The sequence below is a fragment of the Anoplophora glabripennis genome, unplaced genomic scaffold (genome assembly GCF_000390285.2).
Source record: "Anoplophora glabripennis isolate ALB-LARVAE unplaced genomic scaffold, Agla_2.0 scaffold29, whole genome shotgun sequence".
Lineage (NCBI taxonomy): Eukaryota > Metazoa > Arthropoda > Insecta > Coleoptera > Cerambycidae > Anoplophora > Anoplophora glabripennis.
This window is the reverse complement of record NW_019416257.1, coordinates 1,805,181-1,822,718: the sequence shown is the minus strand read 5'-3', so window position 1 is coordinate 1,822,718 and position 17,538 is coordinate 1,805,181. Positions and strand designations below refer to the sequence as shown.

The window sequence follows — 17,538 nt, the reverse complement described above, 5'->3', positions numbered from 1 at the left end:
ACACTTTAAAATGTAATTATAAAATCAATAACCAGTTGAAACGAATTCTATTAGGTATATCTTTTAACTGCTTTTGCTTCTTGTTCGTTACATTAACCATTAACCTTTGCACTTGTGAAGTAACAATTAATTATAATTATTGATTAATGGAAGTTTATTGACAAGACAGATATCAGATACCAGCAGATATATGTTATATAGGAATTTTGGAAGGCTACCAGAATACAAAACGGATAAACGTTTATTACACATCGACGTTCCCATGAAAAGATGATTAATAAAATATCTTATCTGTGAATGTGACTCAAACTCAACGGCGTTACTATCGTATCGTATCGTAGTTTATACTGCAGGCAAATGGGACAGAAAGCACAAAACATATAACAGAAAGTCAGTTTCAAAGCGCACACTGTTGTTTATGTCTGACTTGCCTCTTTTTTTGACGAGTTGACGAGAGACGATATCTTTACTGGCTATTGGCTACGCTAAGTTTTAGCAACAGACCAGAACAGACTGTGACTGTGGCTGTACTCTTATTAGCTGTACTCGTGTTGTAAAAGTAAAGAGTAAAGTTCACTGCGCCAGGTGTTGGTGTTAGGTGTAATGTTAGAGAGTGTAGACATCCATAATAAATAAAATCCTAACCTCTCAGTGTGCCAGTAGAAAATATATAAAAAATGAAAGTTTTCTACCAAATTATTTTCGTCGTTGCGTATTTTGGTAAGTAGTCTAACAGTTATATTAATAAATAGTTATTAGGTATCGGATTTTAAACTTTGACCCTTTAATATCAATTTTAATTTGATACTACTCAGTTATAGATTAACGGCATTTAACCATAGTTCCCTATAGTTATAGTTACTTTATACTTTTTGTATTAGATGGCACAAATATTTAAAAATTAATTTAAAAAAAATAGTTTTATAAACTAACACTAATAATATGTCTTCGGTAAGTTACTGTTTTTTTTGTACTTTGGTATCAACTTCAAGGTTTAAGTTTGTACGAGTTGCAACTAAAACTGGTTTTCAGAGATTTGTAACGTTTTAAATAAAGATAAAATAAAATGACTACGAGCCTGTTTTTTGTATGTACTTTTCAACTTTTCATTACTTACTTTTCACTTTTCTGGCTTTTTTCTGTTTTGAAAATTAATATTCACGAAACAGTTAGTATAATAATCTGCACAGTGAAAATGAATAGAAGCTTCTTAAAACTTAAAACCCATAACATTATTTATGTAAAGTACCTACAAGTACATTTTTGTATAAAACAGAATTACTATTCGCTTTTCTACATTTGTAAAATGAAAAGTGAAAAGTTGAAAAGTACTTTCAAAAAATAGGCCCCAGGTATGTGTCTGTCTCTACACAAACAAGTATTTTTGTTTGTTGCGTCAATTTAGAGACAATAAGTAAACTCATATGAGTAAATAAATAGTTGAGTTACTCATGAGTAAACATAATATCTACCTAGTTAGGTACAGGATAACAAATACTTTCTGAGGTAGGTATACAAAAATTGAACTTCTAAAGTTTTTGAAAGATGCGAGCTAATAATGGTGTGCGGTTCCATTTGCCGATAATGTAAAAAACCAATGTTCATTTCAAATTCCTTTATCTTTGATGATACGAGTGTAGGGGAGAAGAGAGAGATCAACAACAACAACCTAAACAACCATGAAACGTTATGTTCATTGCTCCTATAGCACAGAAGATGAAACAATAAAACAATGACATAGTAACAAGGTGGAACAAATAAGTCTCGCCTCAAATGTTTCGTATAGAGAAAACTCAAATAAATATCTGAATATTTAAAATGATTATAATGTACTTTTTTAAATAAAATGAATTGTTTAGGCCCTTGTTTTACGTATCAAAATAACGGTTATAAAAAGTCACTTTGATTTTCAAATCCATCACGTAAATTTGGTAATACCTACCTAAATAGGTATTTTATTTTCTGTTTTTATACACTCGGCATATTTAGCGTGAATAACGGTCGGTTTATCAATTAAAGGTTCGCCATTATTCCATGGCTAGAAATGGGCCTCAATGATTTGGGATCGAGGGGGATTATCCCTCTTTATCCTGCCTCATCTCGTGTAGGCCTGGACAGCCTTCGTAGGTGGGCCCGTCGTCTACCCCGACCGCAATTGCGGCCGGTGTAGGCGCTTTGTGGGACCTCCTTTTGTCCTGGCTGGGCCCCTCCGGCTAGGGCCCTTCTGGCGCAATTAAAGGTTGACTACGATTTAACTAAATCTAATTTGGTTGCTAACGAGGTTGCTAAGGTATGATACATTTGATTGGCTGATGCTAGGATATTTAGTTAAATCCAATTCAAATATATTTTGATAAATCGCATAAATTCAAAATTTATCATTTATTTCTGTTATGTAATGAAAGATTCTGTTAAAATGTAATTAATAACAAAACTACCAGAAATTTAAAAATGTATTACCTATATTCCTGTAAGGAATACTATACCCGTTTTGACAAAAGATTAAGTAGGTACTTACCTAGTTATTTGTTTAATAATAATAATGTCAAAACTTTATTGCAGATAATCATATAAGTTATTACATATTTCGTCATGAATAAAAATAATATATATTGTTTAAATAGCTTAAACTTTACTAGTTTCGATATTGAGATATCATATTTTTTTATCTTTGGATTACCATTCAAATATTTATTTAGTAACAAATACTTAATTTATAAAAGTTTGTACTCTGATGTCCACTAACATATTGATTCAATTCTATTGTTTGGTTGAGTGTTTTACAATGTTATCCCTTGAGATTTGTCCGTACAAAGTTCATATATGAAGAAATACTTGTATTTATGCGATGACCCAATTATTGTTGATTAATTTTACAAATTTTCTATGATCAGTCATAAATATGTATACGAAAAGGAATTTTTAAAGCTAAAGGAAAGGGAATTTGATATTTGATATATAAAATTGTATATGTAAACATATGCAATATTTTGTTTATGCAGTGAATGCCAGTTTTACCAAAATTACAATTTAAAAAAAAACAGATAATATACGAAAAAACCTAGTAGATTTCAGGAGGAAAGGGTTAAAATTAATGTTTGAAGTTATCTCTAAAATGTCACTGAACTTTGTACTGTTAAATAGTTTTCTACTAACGTGATTTCCTGTTATCAGCATCAAAACGTTTAACTAAATTTTAAGTTAAAGCAAGTAAAAAGTACGTAGGTACATATACATTTGTAAAATTTAATACACCAAATATGTATCTATCAAATTATGCTTTGTATTACTTGTACTATTTGTCAATTTGTCTCGTCTCTCAGAAATAAGATCTATCAAACACTGCAATTTTAAGATAGCGCTTTGTTGGAATGTATGTACATGGTGTTATAAAAAAGCGAGTCAAGCCGTTAACCACTTTGGATGAAAATAAAGGGGCTTTTCTTACGTCATTCTTCATTTAGGTACTTTTTTTTTCAATGTACTGTTAGTCAATTAAACATTAGTAGGTATCAGAAAAAAATGTTTTATAACTTTTATTTTTTTAAATATTTACTTGAAATTTTTAACTGACTTTTACCTTGTTATGCTGACACATCTTCAATATATCTTTGAGCAAAAAGCAGAAAAAGGGGTCGTAGGTAGTACCTGTCGACCTCTCAACTTTAATTTTTTGTTTATAGCTCAAAAGACAATAAGACAAACATAAAAAGTTAATATTTGAAAATTTATACGAGAAGTGTACAAACAAATGAAAATATACAGGAACTGACGAAAATTAAACATGGCGGTATTTCCTCCGTTCATGTTTCTATTTTTTTACCAATTTTTTATAAAAGATGCGTCGACATACAGTCTGTCCAAGATAAGGATGAAAGGATGGGATAGCATTAGGATCTGGAAACAGTACGAGATACGGGGTGGCTCAAATTAGAAAAAAGTTGTGTTTGTTTATACCTAACAATATGCTGTTTAGAATGTTTTAAAATTCCGGGTAGTTCTGGAGATATCCGGAAAAACAAAATTTTGCAAAATTGTTTTATTTTTTTCTGGCTTTATTTAAAAACGAATTTTAAAATAAATTGCATATTTACATTGCCACTTTCATCAGGTTAATTTTTTTAAATACGTCGCTGCTGTTTTTATGACAAAATCTAGTCATTTTTTGTTCTGAATTAGATGATATTACTATTGTAATAATAATTGTAAAAAGGTTTTTAGCTTGTTTTATCTGTCATTTAAAATTTTTGCAGAGCACGCTTTCAAAATATCTATTGAAGAAAGTCATAACAGTATAAAAGTCAGTACAGCACAAAATATCCAACAATTGCAAAATTTCTACTTAATATCTCAAAAAATAACACATTATAAAAATTGTGTTTTTAATTGTAATTTTATTACTTTGCATCTTGAAAAAGAACAATCTAAAGGAAAAATAGCATAAGCTTATTTTCATCCAAAAAATATGATCTAAATGTAATTTTAATACTCTGTATATTGAAAAAGAAGCCCCAGAATGAGAAGGGGCGTAAGGGTAAGGAAAGTCTATTTTATACAAAGAATTTGTGGTTAATGACTTGATTGACACATACAGGGTGTCTCATAATTAGCTGCCAACCCTGAACAGGCCGATTCTATGATCAAAACTAAGTAAAAAAGTTCATATGAACATGGGTCCGGAAATGCTTCCTAAGGGCACAGGGACCCATTGAAGAGGGAGGAATGGAAATATTTTTTTTGCAATATCTCTCAATCGCGTTGTGATAAATGAATGAAATTTGGTATACACAGCTAAATTTTGATGAGCAATTTGATGGACTAATCCATTTATTTCCACAAGGTCCATTGGGGTGGGTACGGGGGGGCCCTTGGTACTTTGCGTGTGTAACTTTTTCATCTTTGACTTTTTAACAAATTGGACAGGAAATTCCGTTTTCCCGAACTGTTTTACGTTAAAAAGGTACTCTTGTTTCAAATCGTTATCTTTAACGGTTTCTGAGAAAATCGCTCTTGAATTAATCCCACTTTGGTCAATTTCATAGTAATTTAAACAAAAAAAAATTTTTTGTTTAAATTACTATGAAATTGACCAAAGTGGGATTAATTCAAGAGCGATTTTCTCAGAAACCGTTAAAGATAACGATTTGAAACAAGAGTACCTTTTTAATGTAAAACAGTTCGGGAAAACGGAATTTGCTGTCCAATTTGTTAAAATTTCTCATCTAAATTTAGCTGTGTATACCAAATTTCATTCATTTATCACAACACGATTGAGAGATATTGCAAAAAAATGATTTCCATTCCTCCCTCTTCAATGGGTCCCTGTGCCCTTAGGAAGCATTTCCGGACCCATGTTCATATGAACTTTTTTACTTAGTTTTGATCATAGAATCGGCCTGTTCAGGGTTGGCAGCTAATTATGAGACACCCTGTACAAACATAATGAAGAGTATATTAATTAATAAAAAAATTGAGTTTGGTTTATATCTTTGAAACATAAAATTGAATTGAGTTGAAATTTCAAGAAAATTGATTTCCATGGTCATGAATAAAATAAAAAAAGTAGAGGTGGTAGGATTTAATGTGAAGAACTGCTATACATTTGGTACAAATGTAGGAAATATCTATTGAATATTCCTTCAATAATTTAATTAACTAATCAACTCTAAACGGGGAGGGGAAATTTAAACACAGAATTTAGATGTAAAGCTTCGTAATACCCTAACTATTCTATTTGGAATCTCATTATAGGTACTTCAAATACCAACGATTGTTTCCGAGATTATTACATTCCAAAATGAGCATTTTTCGACAAGGTATGCAATGTAAATAGGTATCTATGTATGTATATTGATTTACATTGTGAATAAGGAGATTTTTAAAACTGTATTGCAAAATGGTCTCTTATCTACACAGTTATAAAATACATCTTATTAAACAAATTGCATTGTGATATTTTATCTGTATAAGTACCTAAATAAACCTATTTAATTATCCCTAAATCATGTGGTTAAGGACAATACTACTTTGTTTGTAGTTACATCATATGCATTTACATGTACCCAGTGTATATTTTGATAAAAATTAATAATTGTACCGACAAATAAATTTAAGCGTATTGTAGTTTCGTAGTTTGATCTTATAGATATTTGTTAATCATTATTGTTATCATTGTCTTTATACCTATTTTATTCCATCCTGTTTATGTATACGTATCTTAATCTTTCTTCGTCCTCTTCTTAAATTTCAACGTTCCTCCTAAAACTGATTGTGAGTAAACTAGTCACTAACATTGCTGCCAACCCCGTTGCCAACACAACAAAGTACGTCAAATTTGAAATGTAAAATAAAATGCCTTCAATTTTAGCTTTATATTATTGTATCAATTTGTTACTAAAAAATCATTCAAATATACCAAATTTGAAATTTTTCGGGACGTACAGCAAATTCACATCTCGCAATTTCATTTTGCGGTTACAACTTTGTAAACTTTTTTATTTTTAGGATACATTACTAGTCAAAGTGTAAACGATATCGACGTAGACGATGTGAAAAAGAAGTTGGAAGACAGTATACCAGGAATTAACGACCTGGACACAAGTAAATTTAATATGTCCAAATTGCCTAGTGAAGAAGACGTTGAAAAAGTACTTAGAGAAAAATGCAAGAAGAATGGCGCTGAGGGTGCTGTGGATGCATTGAAGGTGAGTCTGTCTGTAGTAATGTTTAATGTTAAGAAGGTAGTAATCTTACAGTTGCCAACAGTGTCATTTTCGTGCAATAATTGAAATAATTTTTTTTCAAATCGGGCATCAACTCAGTGCCCATTTTTAAAAGACAGAGTAGCAAATAATACAGGATTAACTGTCCAAACAGGGAAAATAAACAATATTTCCACAATCCAGAAATGGAAGTACATAAAAGCACTATTAAAAATTAAATGATCTTATATTTCTTATTTATCCAATAAATTGGTGTAGCAGTCTTAAAAAGAATTAATACTATTGACATAAATGATAACTGAAATATTTGTCATAATGATGACGATGCCATTTTAGGTAACAGACAACAATATGAATATTGTTTTGTTATCTGGGAGTGAAAATAACTTTATTCTGGATGACAGAGTTTATGATACATGTAGATATAAAAAATGTAAATTTTAACATTCTTCGGGTAGGCATGGCTTATGCGTAGGGTTGCCCCCCCTCGAAATCCATTACGAAGATGGATATTTCCAGATTCCGGTCATAAAATAGATCTGGTAACCTTAGCTGCAACATGTACATTATTCGACGTTTTTTAAAATAACAAATTATAAAAAAATAGTGTATACCTTAATATACAAAAATGTTGATTATTACTAAAAATTATTCGACTTTATTCATACAAATTTACTTTGATAAAAATTAATAGCGCACTCTTATCTTATTTATAGTCGCTACTCTTGATACACTTTACTTTTTTATTCACAAATTCTGGGATGCACAATTTATTATGAAAATTAAGGGAGACTAAATGAGACATGGTTGAAAAGAGTGTGCCCTAATAGTCCGGTATACAACAATAAAAATAGGGTATTACGTCCGAATTCTTGACACACACACTGATTTTCATGAAAATTGGTGAGTAAGCTCATTTCACCCTCCTTTACAAAAGTTATATATCCATAATGTGTGCTTATTGTTTTTAGGGGGTGAAAACTACCCCCCTCTTGCAAAAAACGTAAAAACCGTAGATTTAAGTGTTATGTCAATAGAATAAGCATTCTTTTATGTTTTGAATAATAATTTTTGATTTGTAGCAACATTTCAACCGTTAAAAATGTTAAAATCCACCCTATATGAGGAAAAAAACAAAAATTAGTTTTCGCGGCTCTGAAATGTTTTGATGAAGAAATAATGAAGAATTGAATATTTTTTACTGTTTATGAAATAAGACATGATTTATTGCAACGTTTCAACCCTTAAACCACCCTTATCGCAGAAAATAAAACAAAACATTTCTTTCACATCTTCATAGTATTTCTAATGAATGAAAGACTCATCACTGTTTATAATATTACTGATAATTCATTGCAACCCTTCAACCCTTAAAAGCAACCCTTAATGAGGAATTGCTGAATTTTTACCTGCTTCAAAACACTCAACGATACATTACTAAATTCAACGAGATTACTTAAAACTCGAAATTTAAATTATGTAATTAGTGAAAGGGAAAATAATAATTATTTGTGTATTATACAGTTATACTTTATTATTAAAAATACAGTTATACTTTATTATTAAAAATTTACATATCATCACTGTCGACTTCCTCTGTTTGGACATGTGTGTATGTGTGTTTGTGCGTGTATTACGCCTCGGAAACTATCGGATATTAAGCCATTTACACGATCCGACAATTTTCACTGAATAATACAATTCGTTTTTTCACGATAACTTTTTGATTTTTAATATTTTTCATCGCCCCAAAAAGCAATTTGCAGGGAATTGTAAGAGCTACAAATCAATCTTTATAGTTGAAGGGTCTTGAACTCTTAGTTTTCGAGATTTTTAGGTTTTAAGGACTCAAAGAAGGTGGTCCTTACACACAAATGCAAACTAAAAAACGATATCTCAGTTAATTTTTGCTCTACAGAAAAATTGAGAGTAAAAATATTATAAAAAAGAGACCTTTAATTTTGAACTCTTGCACTTTTCACATATTTTGTTTAGTTTTGAGTTATTTCGACAAAAAGGAAATTTTTTTAAAAATTAAAAAAAAAATTTCTTCCTATTCTATACTGGTCAAACTTGCAAAGCCTATTATTAGTATCTAAAAAAAGTCAACTGTACATGGATAACGCTTAGTTTCTATTTTTATGGTTCAGCCATAGATTTTATTGTTGATTTTTTCTCTGAAAAAATGAGATGACTATTTTATTTTTAACATAACTCCGCGAGTTTTTCAGCTACGAAATTTTAAAGGTCTTTCCAAGCACTTTAAAAAAGGTTATATTCATTTTCTGCAAAAAATTGGTGCTTTCGCCATTATTTTACGGTAAAAGGTTCGATTTTACTTTCCGAAAAATAAACAATCACCTTTAGAGAGTGATAACTCGATTTTTATTACATCTACGGTAATCAACAAAAAATGAATTCATTCGTTATTTCAAAAGCTTTATTTTTTCTCCATATGGGTTTTTCGATAAAACGCAAGGTTTTCGAGTTATTTATCAAAAATTGTTGAAAAACATGCACTTTTTAGATAAAAAATAAACATTTTCAATCGCAAATAACTCGAAAAATATTAATTTTTGGAAAAAACGTCAGAGCATTTTTTGCTTAGAATTCACCCCTCTATTGATTTGGTGAAAGCACACATCGGCACTATGTAACTTTTGTTTCTTGAGCAATTTTCTACTTCCTGTTAAAATTTACTAAGTTATAAGCGAATTGTGTTGTCATTACGTATTATTTCACTAGTTTCTGAAATTTAAAAGAATAATAGATCAGGCGAACAATCGTATATATCCAATACGTAGTTTTAAATATATATTTTTTTTAATTTGAGAAGATAACGTCGACTGTTGTGTTACAGGATCAACAAGAAACGGTTAAGGCCTGTTTAGAAAGCCATATAAACCACACGGTGATTGAAGAAGAACTGAATGAAGCCAAAAAAACTGGCTCTATGGATGAAGTTTTCGGAAAATACTGCAATAAGTGGCCCTCGATCTACGCTTGTCTGGATAACGTTACTCTGACTGCACGGTCATGCATGGACGACAAAGAAGAGGTCGCCTTCAATAAAAGTTTGCAGATCGTCTCCGAATTACAAGAATTCATGTGCTTCAAGGATGGAGATCGTCTAGCCAGTAAGTTCTCTGTTGTTAATATTAACGTTTGCTCTTTTCCAGGTGTACGATAAAGTTTATGTGGATTATGTAACATTTAAAATTTTTAGTGTTTGTGGCAGAGGGTGGCATGGAATGCGTAAACGAGCAGAAGGATGGCATACAGAAATGTATCAATGAGACAGTAGGCGAGAAAATTCCCGACCCTGAGGATTTTTCAGTTGCCTCCCTGCCAACATTCTTGTTTTCGCGCAGAGATTGCGAGTAAGTACTGCTGCATATAGTTATAAGATCGTTTCTTAATTTTTCTGGTCAATAATGAATTTAAGAACGTTTAAAAAGCCACTTGGGAAATGAATTGTAAAAGATGGAAGGGAGTAAACTTATGAAACAATAGAAGTTATTGAATAGTTGCAACATTTTCTTATAAAAGTTTCCGAGTTATACAGAACTTATCCAAAAAAAAAAATTTTGGATATTCAGAAGACTTACAAATACAATTTTGTAAAGAAAAAATCGAAAAGGGTAGTTTGAAAATTATTTAAAATTAAACTGGTCCACTGTAAAACCTGACCTCGCCCAATGTGACCGGTGTCGTCATTTTTTTTTACTAACTACTAAAAAACTATTGTAAACATTATCGCAACTACGATTGTAAAATCGGATTTCAGTATTCGGAGTCCGCTACGCATCCGCTTAAATTAATCTAAATATTGTGGGTACACGTCCGCAAGTGACCCATTTCAAGTATTACATCACGAGCGCCAGCCTCATGCCGGACTGATCTAATAGTTGCAAGGGCAAAGAGCAGACGTGGGACACACCAGGGTTCCAGGAAAGGTCCACGGCAGATTGGCGCCAGGACCAGATACATATACATGCGTGCGACTCCATACCAAGATTCTCCAGCAAACGCTCGCCCTGACAACACTTCTTATTCACTAACTTTGTTTTCTATAAAAATACTTTTATTTTTACTGTTGAGAGAGAGATAATTGTTTTATTTTGCTGTATACCGCAAGCAACCTTCAATATTCTAAATAAGTCCACCATAAAATTATCGTAGTGGGATAGCGATAGTCTCCGCATCCAGCTGTAAAGCCCGTACACCTGACCCGACAGCGATACCCGAGGAGTGTACAGAGAACGGACTCTAAACATTATATAAATGTAATCATTATCAAAATGAAATAGAATTTTACTTGACTTTCCCCACAATTTTGCATTAGATACGAGGGTGATCTGAAAAGTTTCCGACCTAACAAAGATACAAGACATTTTTTCAGAAATTTTTTTTTTTATTTTTCAACATAGTCTCCTTGTAACTCTACATACTTCTCCCAGCGATGCTCCTATCTCTGTAACCCGTCCAAATAGTACTCGGCGTTTTTCTCTGCAAAATAATTGTTCACGAAGGTGATTGCCTCTTCATTTGACGAAAATCTCTGTTCTCCGAGCGCAATTTTTAGATGAGGGAAGAAAAATAAGTCGCTTGGGGCTAGATCTGGTGAGTAAGGCGGATGGTCAAGCAGTTCAAACCGTAATTCGAGACGGTGCGTTGTCTTGGTGAAACAGGATTTTCTTTTTCTGCAAATGTGGCCGTTTTTCCGCAAGTTCTGCCTTCAGCTTGTCAAGTAATGATGCGTAGTATGCTCCTGTAATAGTTTTTCCTTTTTGAAGATAATCGATTAAAATAACTCCATGACTATCCCAAAAAACAGTCGCCATCACTTTCCCAGCCGAAAAAACAATTTTTGCTTTTTTTTCTCGTTTTTTTTCGGTTCCTCCTTTGCAGTCCACTGTTTGGACTGTATTTTCGTTTTCGTTTCGGGTGTATAATGATGTATCCAAACTGCGCCAACGGAGCGTTGGAAATGTTCATTCGAACACGTTTTTGGTCTAACGTGAGCAATCGCGGCACCCAACGTGCGGACAATTTTCTCATGTTTAAATGTTGATTTAATATGTGACAAACACGTTCTTTTGACATGTTCATAACCTCTGCTGTCTCTCTCACTTTAATTCGGCGGTCGTCTAGCACCATTTGGTGAATTTTGGCGATGTTTTTGTCGGTAGTTGCAGTTTTTGGACGTCCTGAACGTTCGTCTCCCAAGCTCTTACGGCCACGTTTAAATTCAGCTGCCCAAAATTTCACTGTGGTAAATGATGGTGCAGAGTCCCCATACACAGAATCCAACTCATCTTTGATTTGAGTAGGCGTACTGCCTTTCAAAAACAAATATTTAATGACAGCTCGATACTCGATTTTGTCCATTGTCATAAAAACACTCACATTAATTCACTCAAACGACTGTTACATAACAACTGCGTGCCCAAAATGGCTGAAACTTTGGTGAGTAACTGTCAACAGATGAACAACAAAATTCACTAGCTTTTATTTACGTGCTGCCATCTTCATGTTGAGGTCCGAAACTTTTCAGACCACCCTCGTATCATTTAAAAAGAAAAAAAAAAAAAAATCACAAATTTTCATACTAAATTAAAAAAAAATGTTTATTTCATTTTAATCGTTCTCGATTTTTGTATCAACTTGCTCTTTTTTTTTTGTTTTAATTATTTAATTGTAAGTCTTTAATATCAGTATTTTTTTTTAAAGTTTTTGGATTTTCTGCATTGCATTTGTACCTTTTTTTATTTTTATTTAATCCTGAAGATGTCTCGATAAAGAAACGAAACATCAACATTCTTAAGTTCCAATTTGACAAGCAGTCTCACCATGCCACTAACTGCATATACAGATCGTTCATTAATGTTTACAAGCCGCGTGACGGTATATCTTAGGCAATCAACATTGCAGGGCTGGAACTGTCAGCTAAAAATCCCTAAATCTTGGTATAATCAAAATTAATGACTTGTTTACAATGAACAATGACAAACTGTTCTAAATAAAATTACTGGTCACGTGACTTGTATTCATTTATGAAAGTGCTGTATTAATTTGACTTTAACTTTGGAATTTTATTTTTAGAGATTTTGATAACATCCGGGCATGCGTCAACAAGGAACTAGAAAAGTGTAAGAACACCACGCCGGCCAACATAGTCGACGCGTTCTTCAAGTTTCTGAAGAAGCACATGCCTTGCGGTACTACGGAAGTAAGAGGCGCATCACCCGTCCAATCTGAGCCGTCTTGGGCGGCGAAGTCGTTCTCTGCTAGCAGTCTGTTCACGGTTGTAGTCCTGTTGAGTTTAAAAATGTTTTAGTTGCGGTGAACAGCGACGTATCTTCTAACGATTCGATGCTCTCAAGGTTTGGTTAAAAAGTATTCTACCGGCGTTAATTTATAATCTAGTTTATGGTTCGTTCGAGAAGTTGTTTGCAAGTCCAGAGTTTATTCGTTATTTTTATCTTACACCACTTAGAATATAGATGTTTTTTATAATAATTGTGTTAAAAAAAAAGTTGTTCAGGGTTTTATATTATTTCTGTTTATTTTAATGTATTTGCAGTTTTACTGTCATACATATGTACATATTGTGATATTTTCATAAAAACTTTGTAATGGTATGGAACTGAATATATATTTTTATCAGTAACTGTTGTATTATTTCAACTTTATCTTTTTTTTTCGTCGTTTATTTTCATTTTGAGATTCCGGCTTATTAAGGTAAGTTATTTCTGGGTGTAAATACGGGCTAATGGATATTAGTGTGCCGCCCCCTCTTCCACACAAGTGCAACTTCTGGGCTAATCCTCGCAATTAAAATTAGGGATGGATGATTCTCATCAACAACACTTACTGCAATATCTAGTACAGCTAGTAATTAATAATTATCTCAAACAGAAATTAAAAATGATGCATCTAAATATGAATGATTACAAGCCACATGACTGTCGAGCTTATGCAACCAACATTGCACAGGATCAGTTGTATCAACTTAAAATCTAAATCTTAGCGATCCGTTTACAGTGAACAATGACAAACCGTTGCATCTATGTTTGAGATATGGTGATTGCAAATTGGTTTAATAAAATGTGGAAAATGACACTGATCACCAGCCGGTAGGCTTGCCAGATCTCCGGGTTTGACCCAGAGTCTTGGGGTTTTGATGGTACATCTTCAGGCTTCGGGTTAACATGTCATTTCTCCGGGTTAACGCTTACCCCCGAAATTCATTTTTGACTCCCAGATTTTCTAAAGACTTGAAATAGATCTGGTAACCCTACCAGCCGGTGAAAAATTATGTAGTGTTTTAATGTAATGTTCATCTTACAGTTCCATTCATTTTTTTTATTAGAGATGGGCACTTCTCGGAAAAGTGTTACGGAATTGTCGGGAAAAGTACTTTTGACCTTGAATCTAATAAGACACCTATGAGTGACGTCATGTTTCCACAGGTCATTGGTTGAGGGTACACAAAGCAAAATATTACATTATTTATTCTAATGAATATGTCGATATATTTTACCATTGTATAAGTAAATATACAATGATTTTACTTATTACCTACCTTCAGACTTTTTTATAAACGTTTCTAATTTTCCCCGGACACCTTATTTAAATGGTTTTCCATCCTACTGGAATTCTTAAAAATTGTTTTTGAGCAGAAGTTACATTTATAATGATTTTTACTTAATTCAGAAAAATATAACTATATAAACTGATGATTTTGGCTTCATATTTCATTTATAAACTATGTATTTGTGTATTAAATATTAAATTAGTCAACTGATTACTATTTACTAATCGTTAACTGTGCCGAAAATAATAAAATATGGAAATACAAAAGGCAATACAACATAGAAAATATAGATTTTCTATGGCAATACAAATACAAAAGGTTACATTTTTAAAATGTCAGTTTCAGTTAAACAATTAGTAATTACCAACGAAATTACAAGAAAATATCTTTAATTTTACATGTACCAACCTTAAAAATTTTTTGCGGGAATTATGAATGCAACAAATAATTCCGCGCATATGCATACAACTTTTCAATCTTGAAGTGTCTTCAGGACATGTCCACTTTTCACGACATATCCGATGGACATGTCCAGCTGACATGTCCATGGCACATCTATATTTTTTATCAATATTTTATTGCCAACGCGGCAAATGAAATTACTGCTCCCAACAAATTACTGGTCTCGTGGCTTGTAATCATATATGAAGGTTATGTAGATACAGAAACATGAACAATAATGTAATCTTTCAAAGACATATCCCGTATACTTGTTTTACCGTCACAATGATCAACATGTAAAACTAGCCACTAAGAAAGATTTTACTATTTCAACATTTTACTTCGGATTGTGTATTCAAGTGTCCACCTTGCAAATGGGATTAATAAAAATTAATAGAACAAATAAATTGTATTTAAAATACAAAACTGTTAGAAAAAATTTTCGAACTACAATGTCAGAAGTGTTGACAATATGACTAAAATTATCGACGTAAATTATTTTTTTTACCTAACCAGTATATATTTTTGTAATCTTTAAAAAAAAATTGACATCTGCAGATGAATACTTATTTTATCGTAATAGCATTTTTGGTGTAAAAAAGTCGTGAATTCTAATTTAAAATTATTGAATTAATATAAAAGTGCTCAAATGTTTGAAAAAGTGTTCAAATACAAATTAAAAAGACATGAAGAACAAGTCTACCTACAATACATACGTTTTGTATAATGTGTTGCCTACCAAACAAAATCAAAGCGATAAATTTTTTGAAATTTAAAATGGAATTGATGTATAATTTATAGCGCCAGCGAATCTTTCTAAAAAACTTTTTGGGACGCACAATTCGAATAGATTTTTATATACAGAGTGTTAATTATGTAGAGAATTTATGGGGTGATTCCTCGAGTGATTTTAGACCGAAAAAGTATATATAAACAGTCCAAAACTCGTTTTCTTCAAGATACAGGGTGCTGAAATTAAAAAAATCAATATATCTGATGATTTATCTAATTAAAGGTAAAAATTTACTGAATTCAGAATAAACATTGTACTAAATGGTGGAGAAAATAGCTCTCCCTGAAAACCCCAGAAATTCTATGCCACTTCGATCACTACTTGTAACGGTTTTCCAATAAAAAAATATATCTTTCATTTTATCGAAATAAATCGAAATCAAACTATTGTCGATTAATTATTTTTTTTTTAATTTTTATTAAAGTCATTTAATTTATAGGATTTTTCATAATTACATTTTATTTATAACCGCAATATTCAGAGAAAAATGTTAGGTATGTTAGTTTTAATGAAGTGTTTGGTAACGTTAATGAAGGTTATAGAAAGCAATATGTTGAAAATAGTTTGAATAAAATTAGTTGAAAGTGGTAACAAAAGATTCAGTGGCGTCAAATTTCCATACATATTTTTTAAAATAAAAGCAACTGCTAGAAATTTATTAAGTTTCTTTTTCAATTTAAAAATTTAAAAGGCCATCTCAAGGTGTTGAAAATTGGCCAAAGTAGCTAATTAAAGGTTTTTATTTCTTTGAATTTTAATATACATATTTGTATTTATAATGTTAGTTTTATTATTGTATATAAATGTATGCGTATTTGTGACATTTCCATTAATTTTTTGTAATAATATTTGATATGAAACTATAAACTACTTTTAACATTATTGTATTAGTTCGATTTCTTCTTTTAGTGTATTATTTATATTATTTTGTTTTTATTTAATGTTGTTACTGAGTTATTCTGAGGGCAAAAGAGGAGCGCTGAGTGTCGTCCCCCCGAAATCTGCCTAAATTTTTAAAGCTTTTTTTTAAATGCATTTTTATGGCACCGGAATTGGCAAGTCTTAAATTTTTAACCTTTGAAATCACACAAAAAATATACGTTTAATTTTNAAAAGCAGAAGTCTAAACTTAAAATATAAAGTCAAATTACACAGGTTTATTTACTAAACCTGCCTAAATTTTTAAAGCTTTTTTTTAAATGCATTTTTATGGCACCGGAATTGGCAAGTCTTAAATTTTTAACCTTTGAAATCACACAAAAAATATACGTTTAATTTTTTTAAACTTTACAAGTTACAAGAAATCCTTAAAACATACATATTATTTACTATTTTTTTATTTTTATTAAAATCTGGTCTATGCTATGATAAATAATAATACAACAGTGGATAGGTAAAAATCTACCTCTCTCACCTCATTATTTCTTTATGAAACAGCTGGGTATAAAAACAGCATTTCTCTTCACGTTACTTTATTTTTTTTATAAAATTTGTACCTGGTAATTATAGACATTATCGAGACCCATCAATTAATCTGTATCCAATCCCCTAACAGTTATTTCATTGGTTGGAATATTGTACGAATAGAAATGTTGATCTACTGATCCCTTACCCTTAAATAATTGAACGATCACGCAATACTTACCTAACCGTAAATTAGATAATAATAAGTATTTTAATTGTACTGAAAAATTAATTTCCATGGAAAAATACACATCTAAAAATATTTTTGTTAATTTAAAAACAAAAATGTGTACCTGCCTAAGGTGTCTGTTTATCAGGCCGCGCATTGGGATCTCGGTTATCTTAAGACATACAAAATCGGTCAAATTAGGCCAACAATGCAAAATTTGATGACTATTTTTTTTAATGAAAGCGAAAGGAGGTGGATCTTTTAAATTTTGGTGGGGGTTATTCAAATATGTTATCATTAGAGTCCGAAATATTCGTGCGGTTGCAATGTGGTAGGTACAGGGTTGACT

At 31.5% G+C, this 17,538-nt stretch overlaps 1 protein-coding gene across 1 annotated transcript; it reads left to right on the top strand.

Moving 5' to 3' along the window:
* The first annotated feature begins 351 nt into the window (after positions 1-351).
* On the top strand, positions 352-13,395 carry LOC108908669 (27 kDa hemolymph protein). The gene is made up of 5 exons (XM_018712783.2): positions 352-720; positions 6,505-6,704; positions 9,583-9,859; positions 9,949-10,102; positions 12,828-13,395. The coding sequence occupies exons 1-5, from the start codon at positions 678-680 to the stop codon at positions 13,060-13,062; spliced, it is 909 nt and encodes a 302-aa protein (XP_018568299.1). The 5' UTR covers positions 352-677; the 3' UTR covers positions 13,063-13,395.
* Positions 13,396-17,538: the final 4,143 nt, after the last annotated feature.

Coding starts and splice junctions, on each gene's coding strand:
- LOC108908669 (XM_018712783.2), top strand. CDS start 678: ATGAAAGTTTTCTACCAAATTATTTTCGTCGTTGCGTATTTTG. Junction 721..6,504: donor TTTCGTCGTTGCGTATTTTG/GTAAGTAGTCTA, acceptor TTTTATTTTTAG/GATACATTACTAGTCAAAGT. Junction 6,705..9,582: donor GTGCTGTGGATGCATTGAAG/GTGAGTCTGTCT, acceptor GTTGTGTTACAG/GATCAACAAGAAACGGTTAA.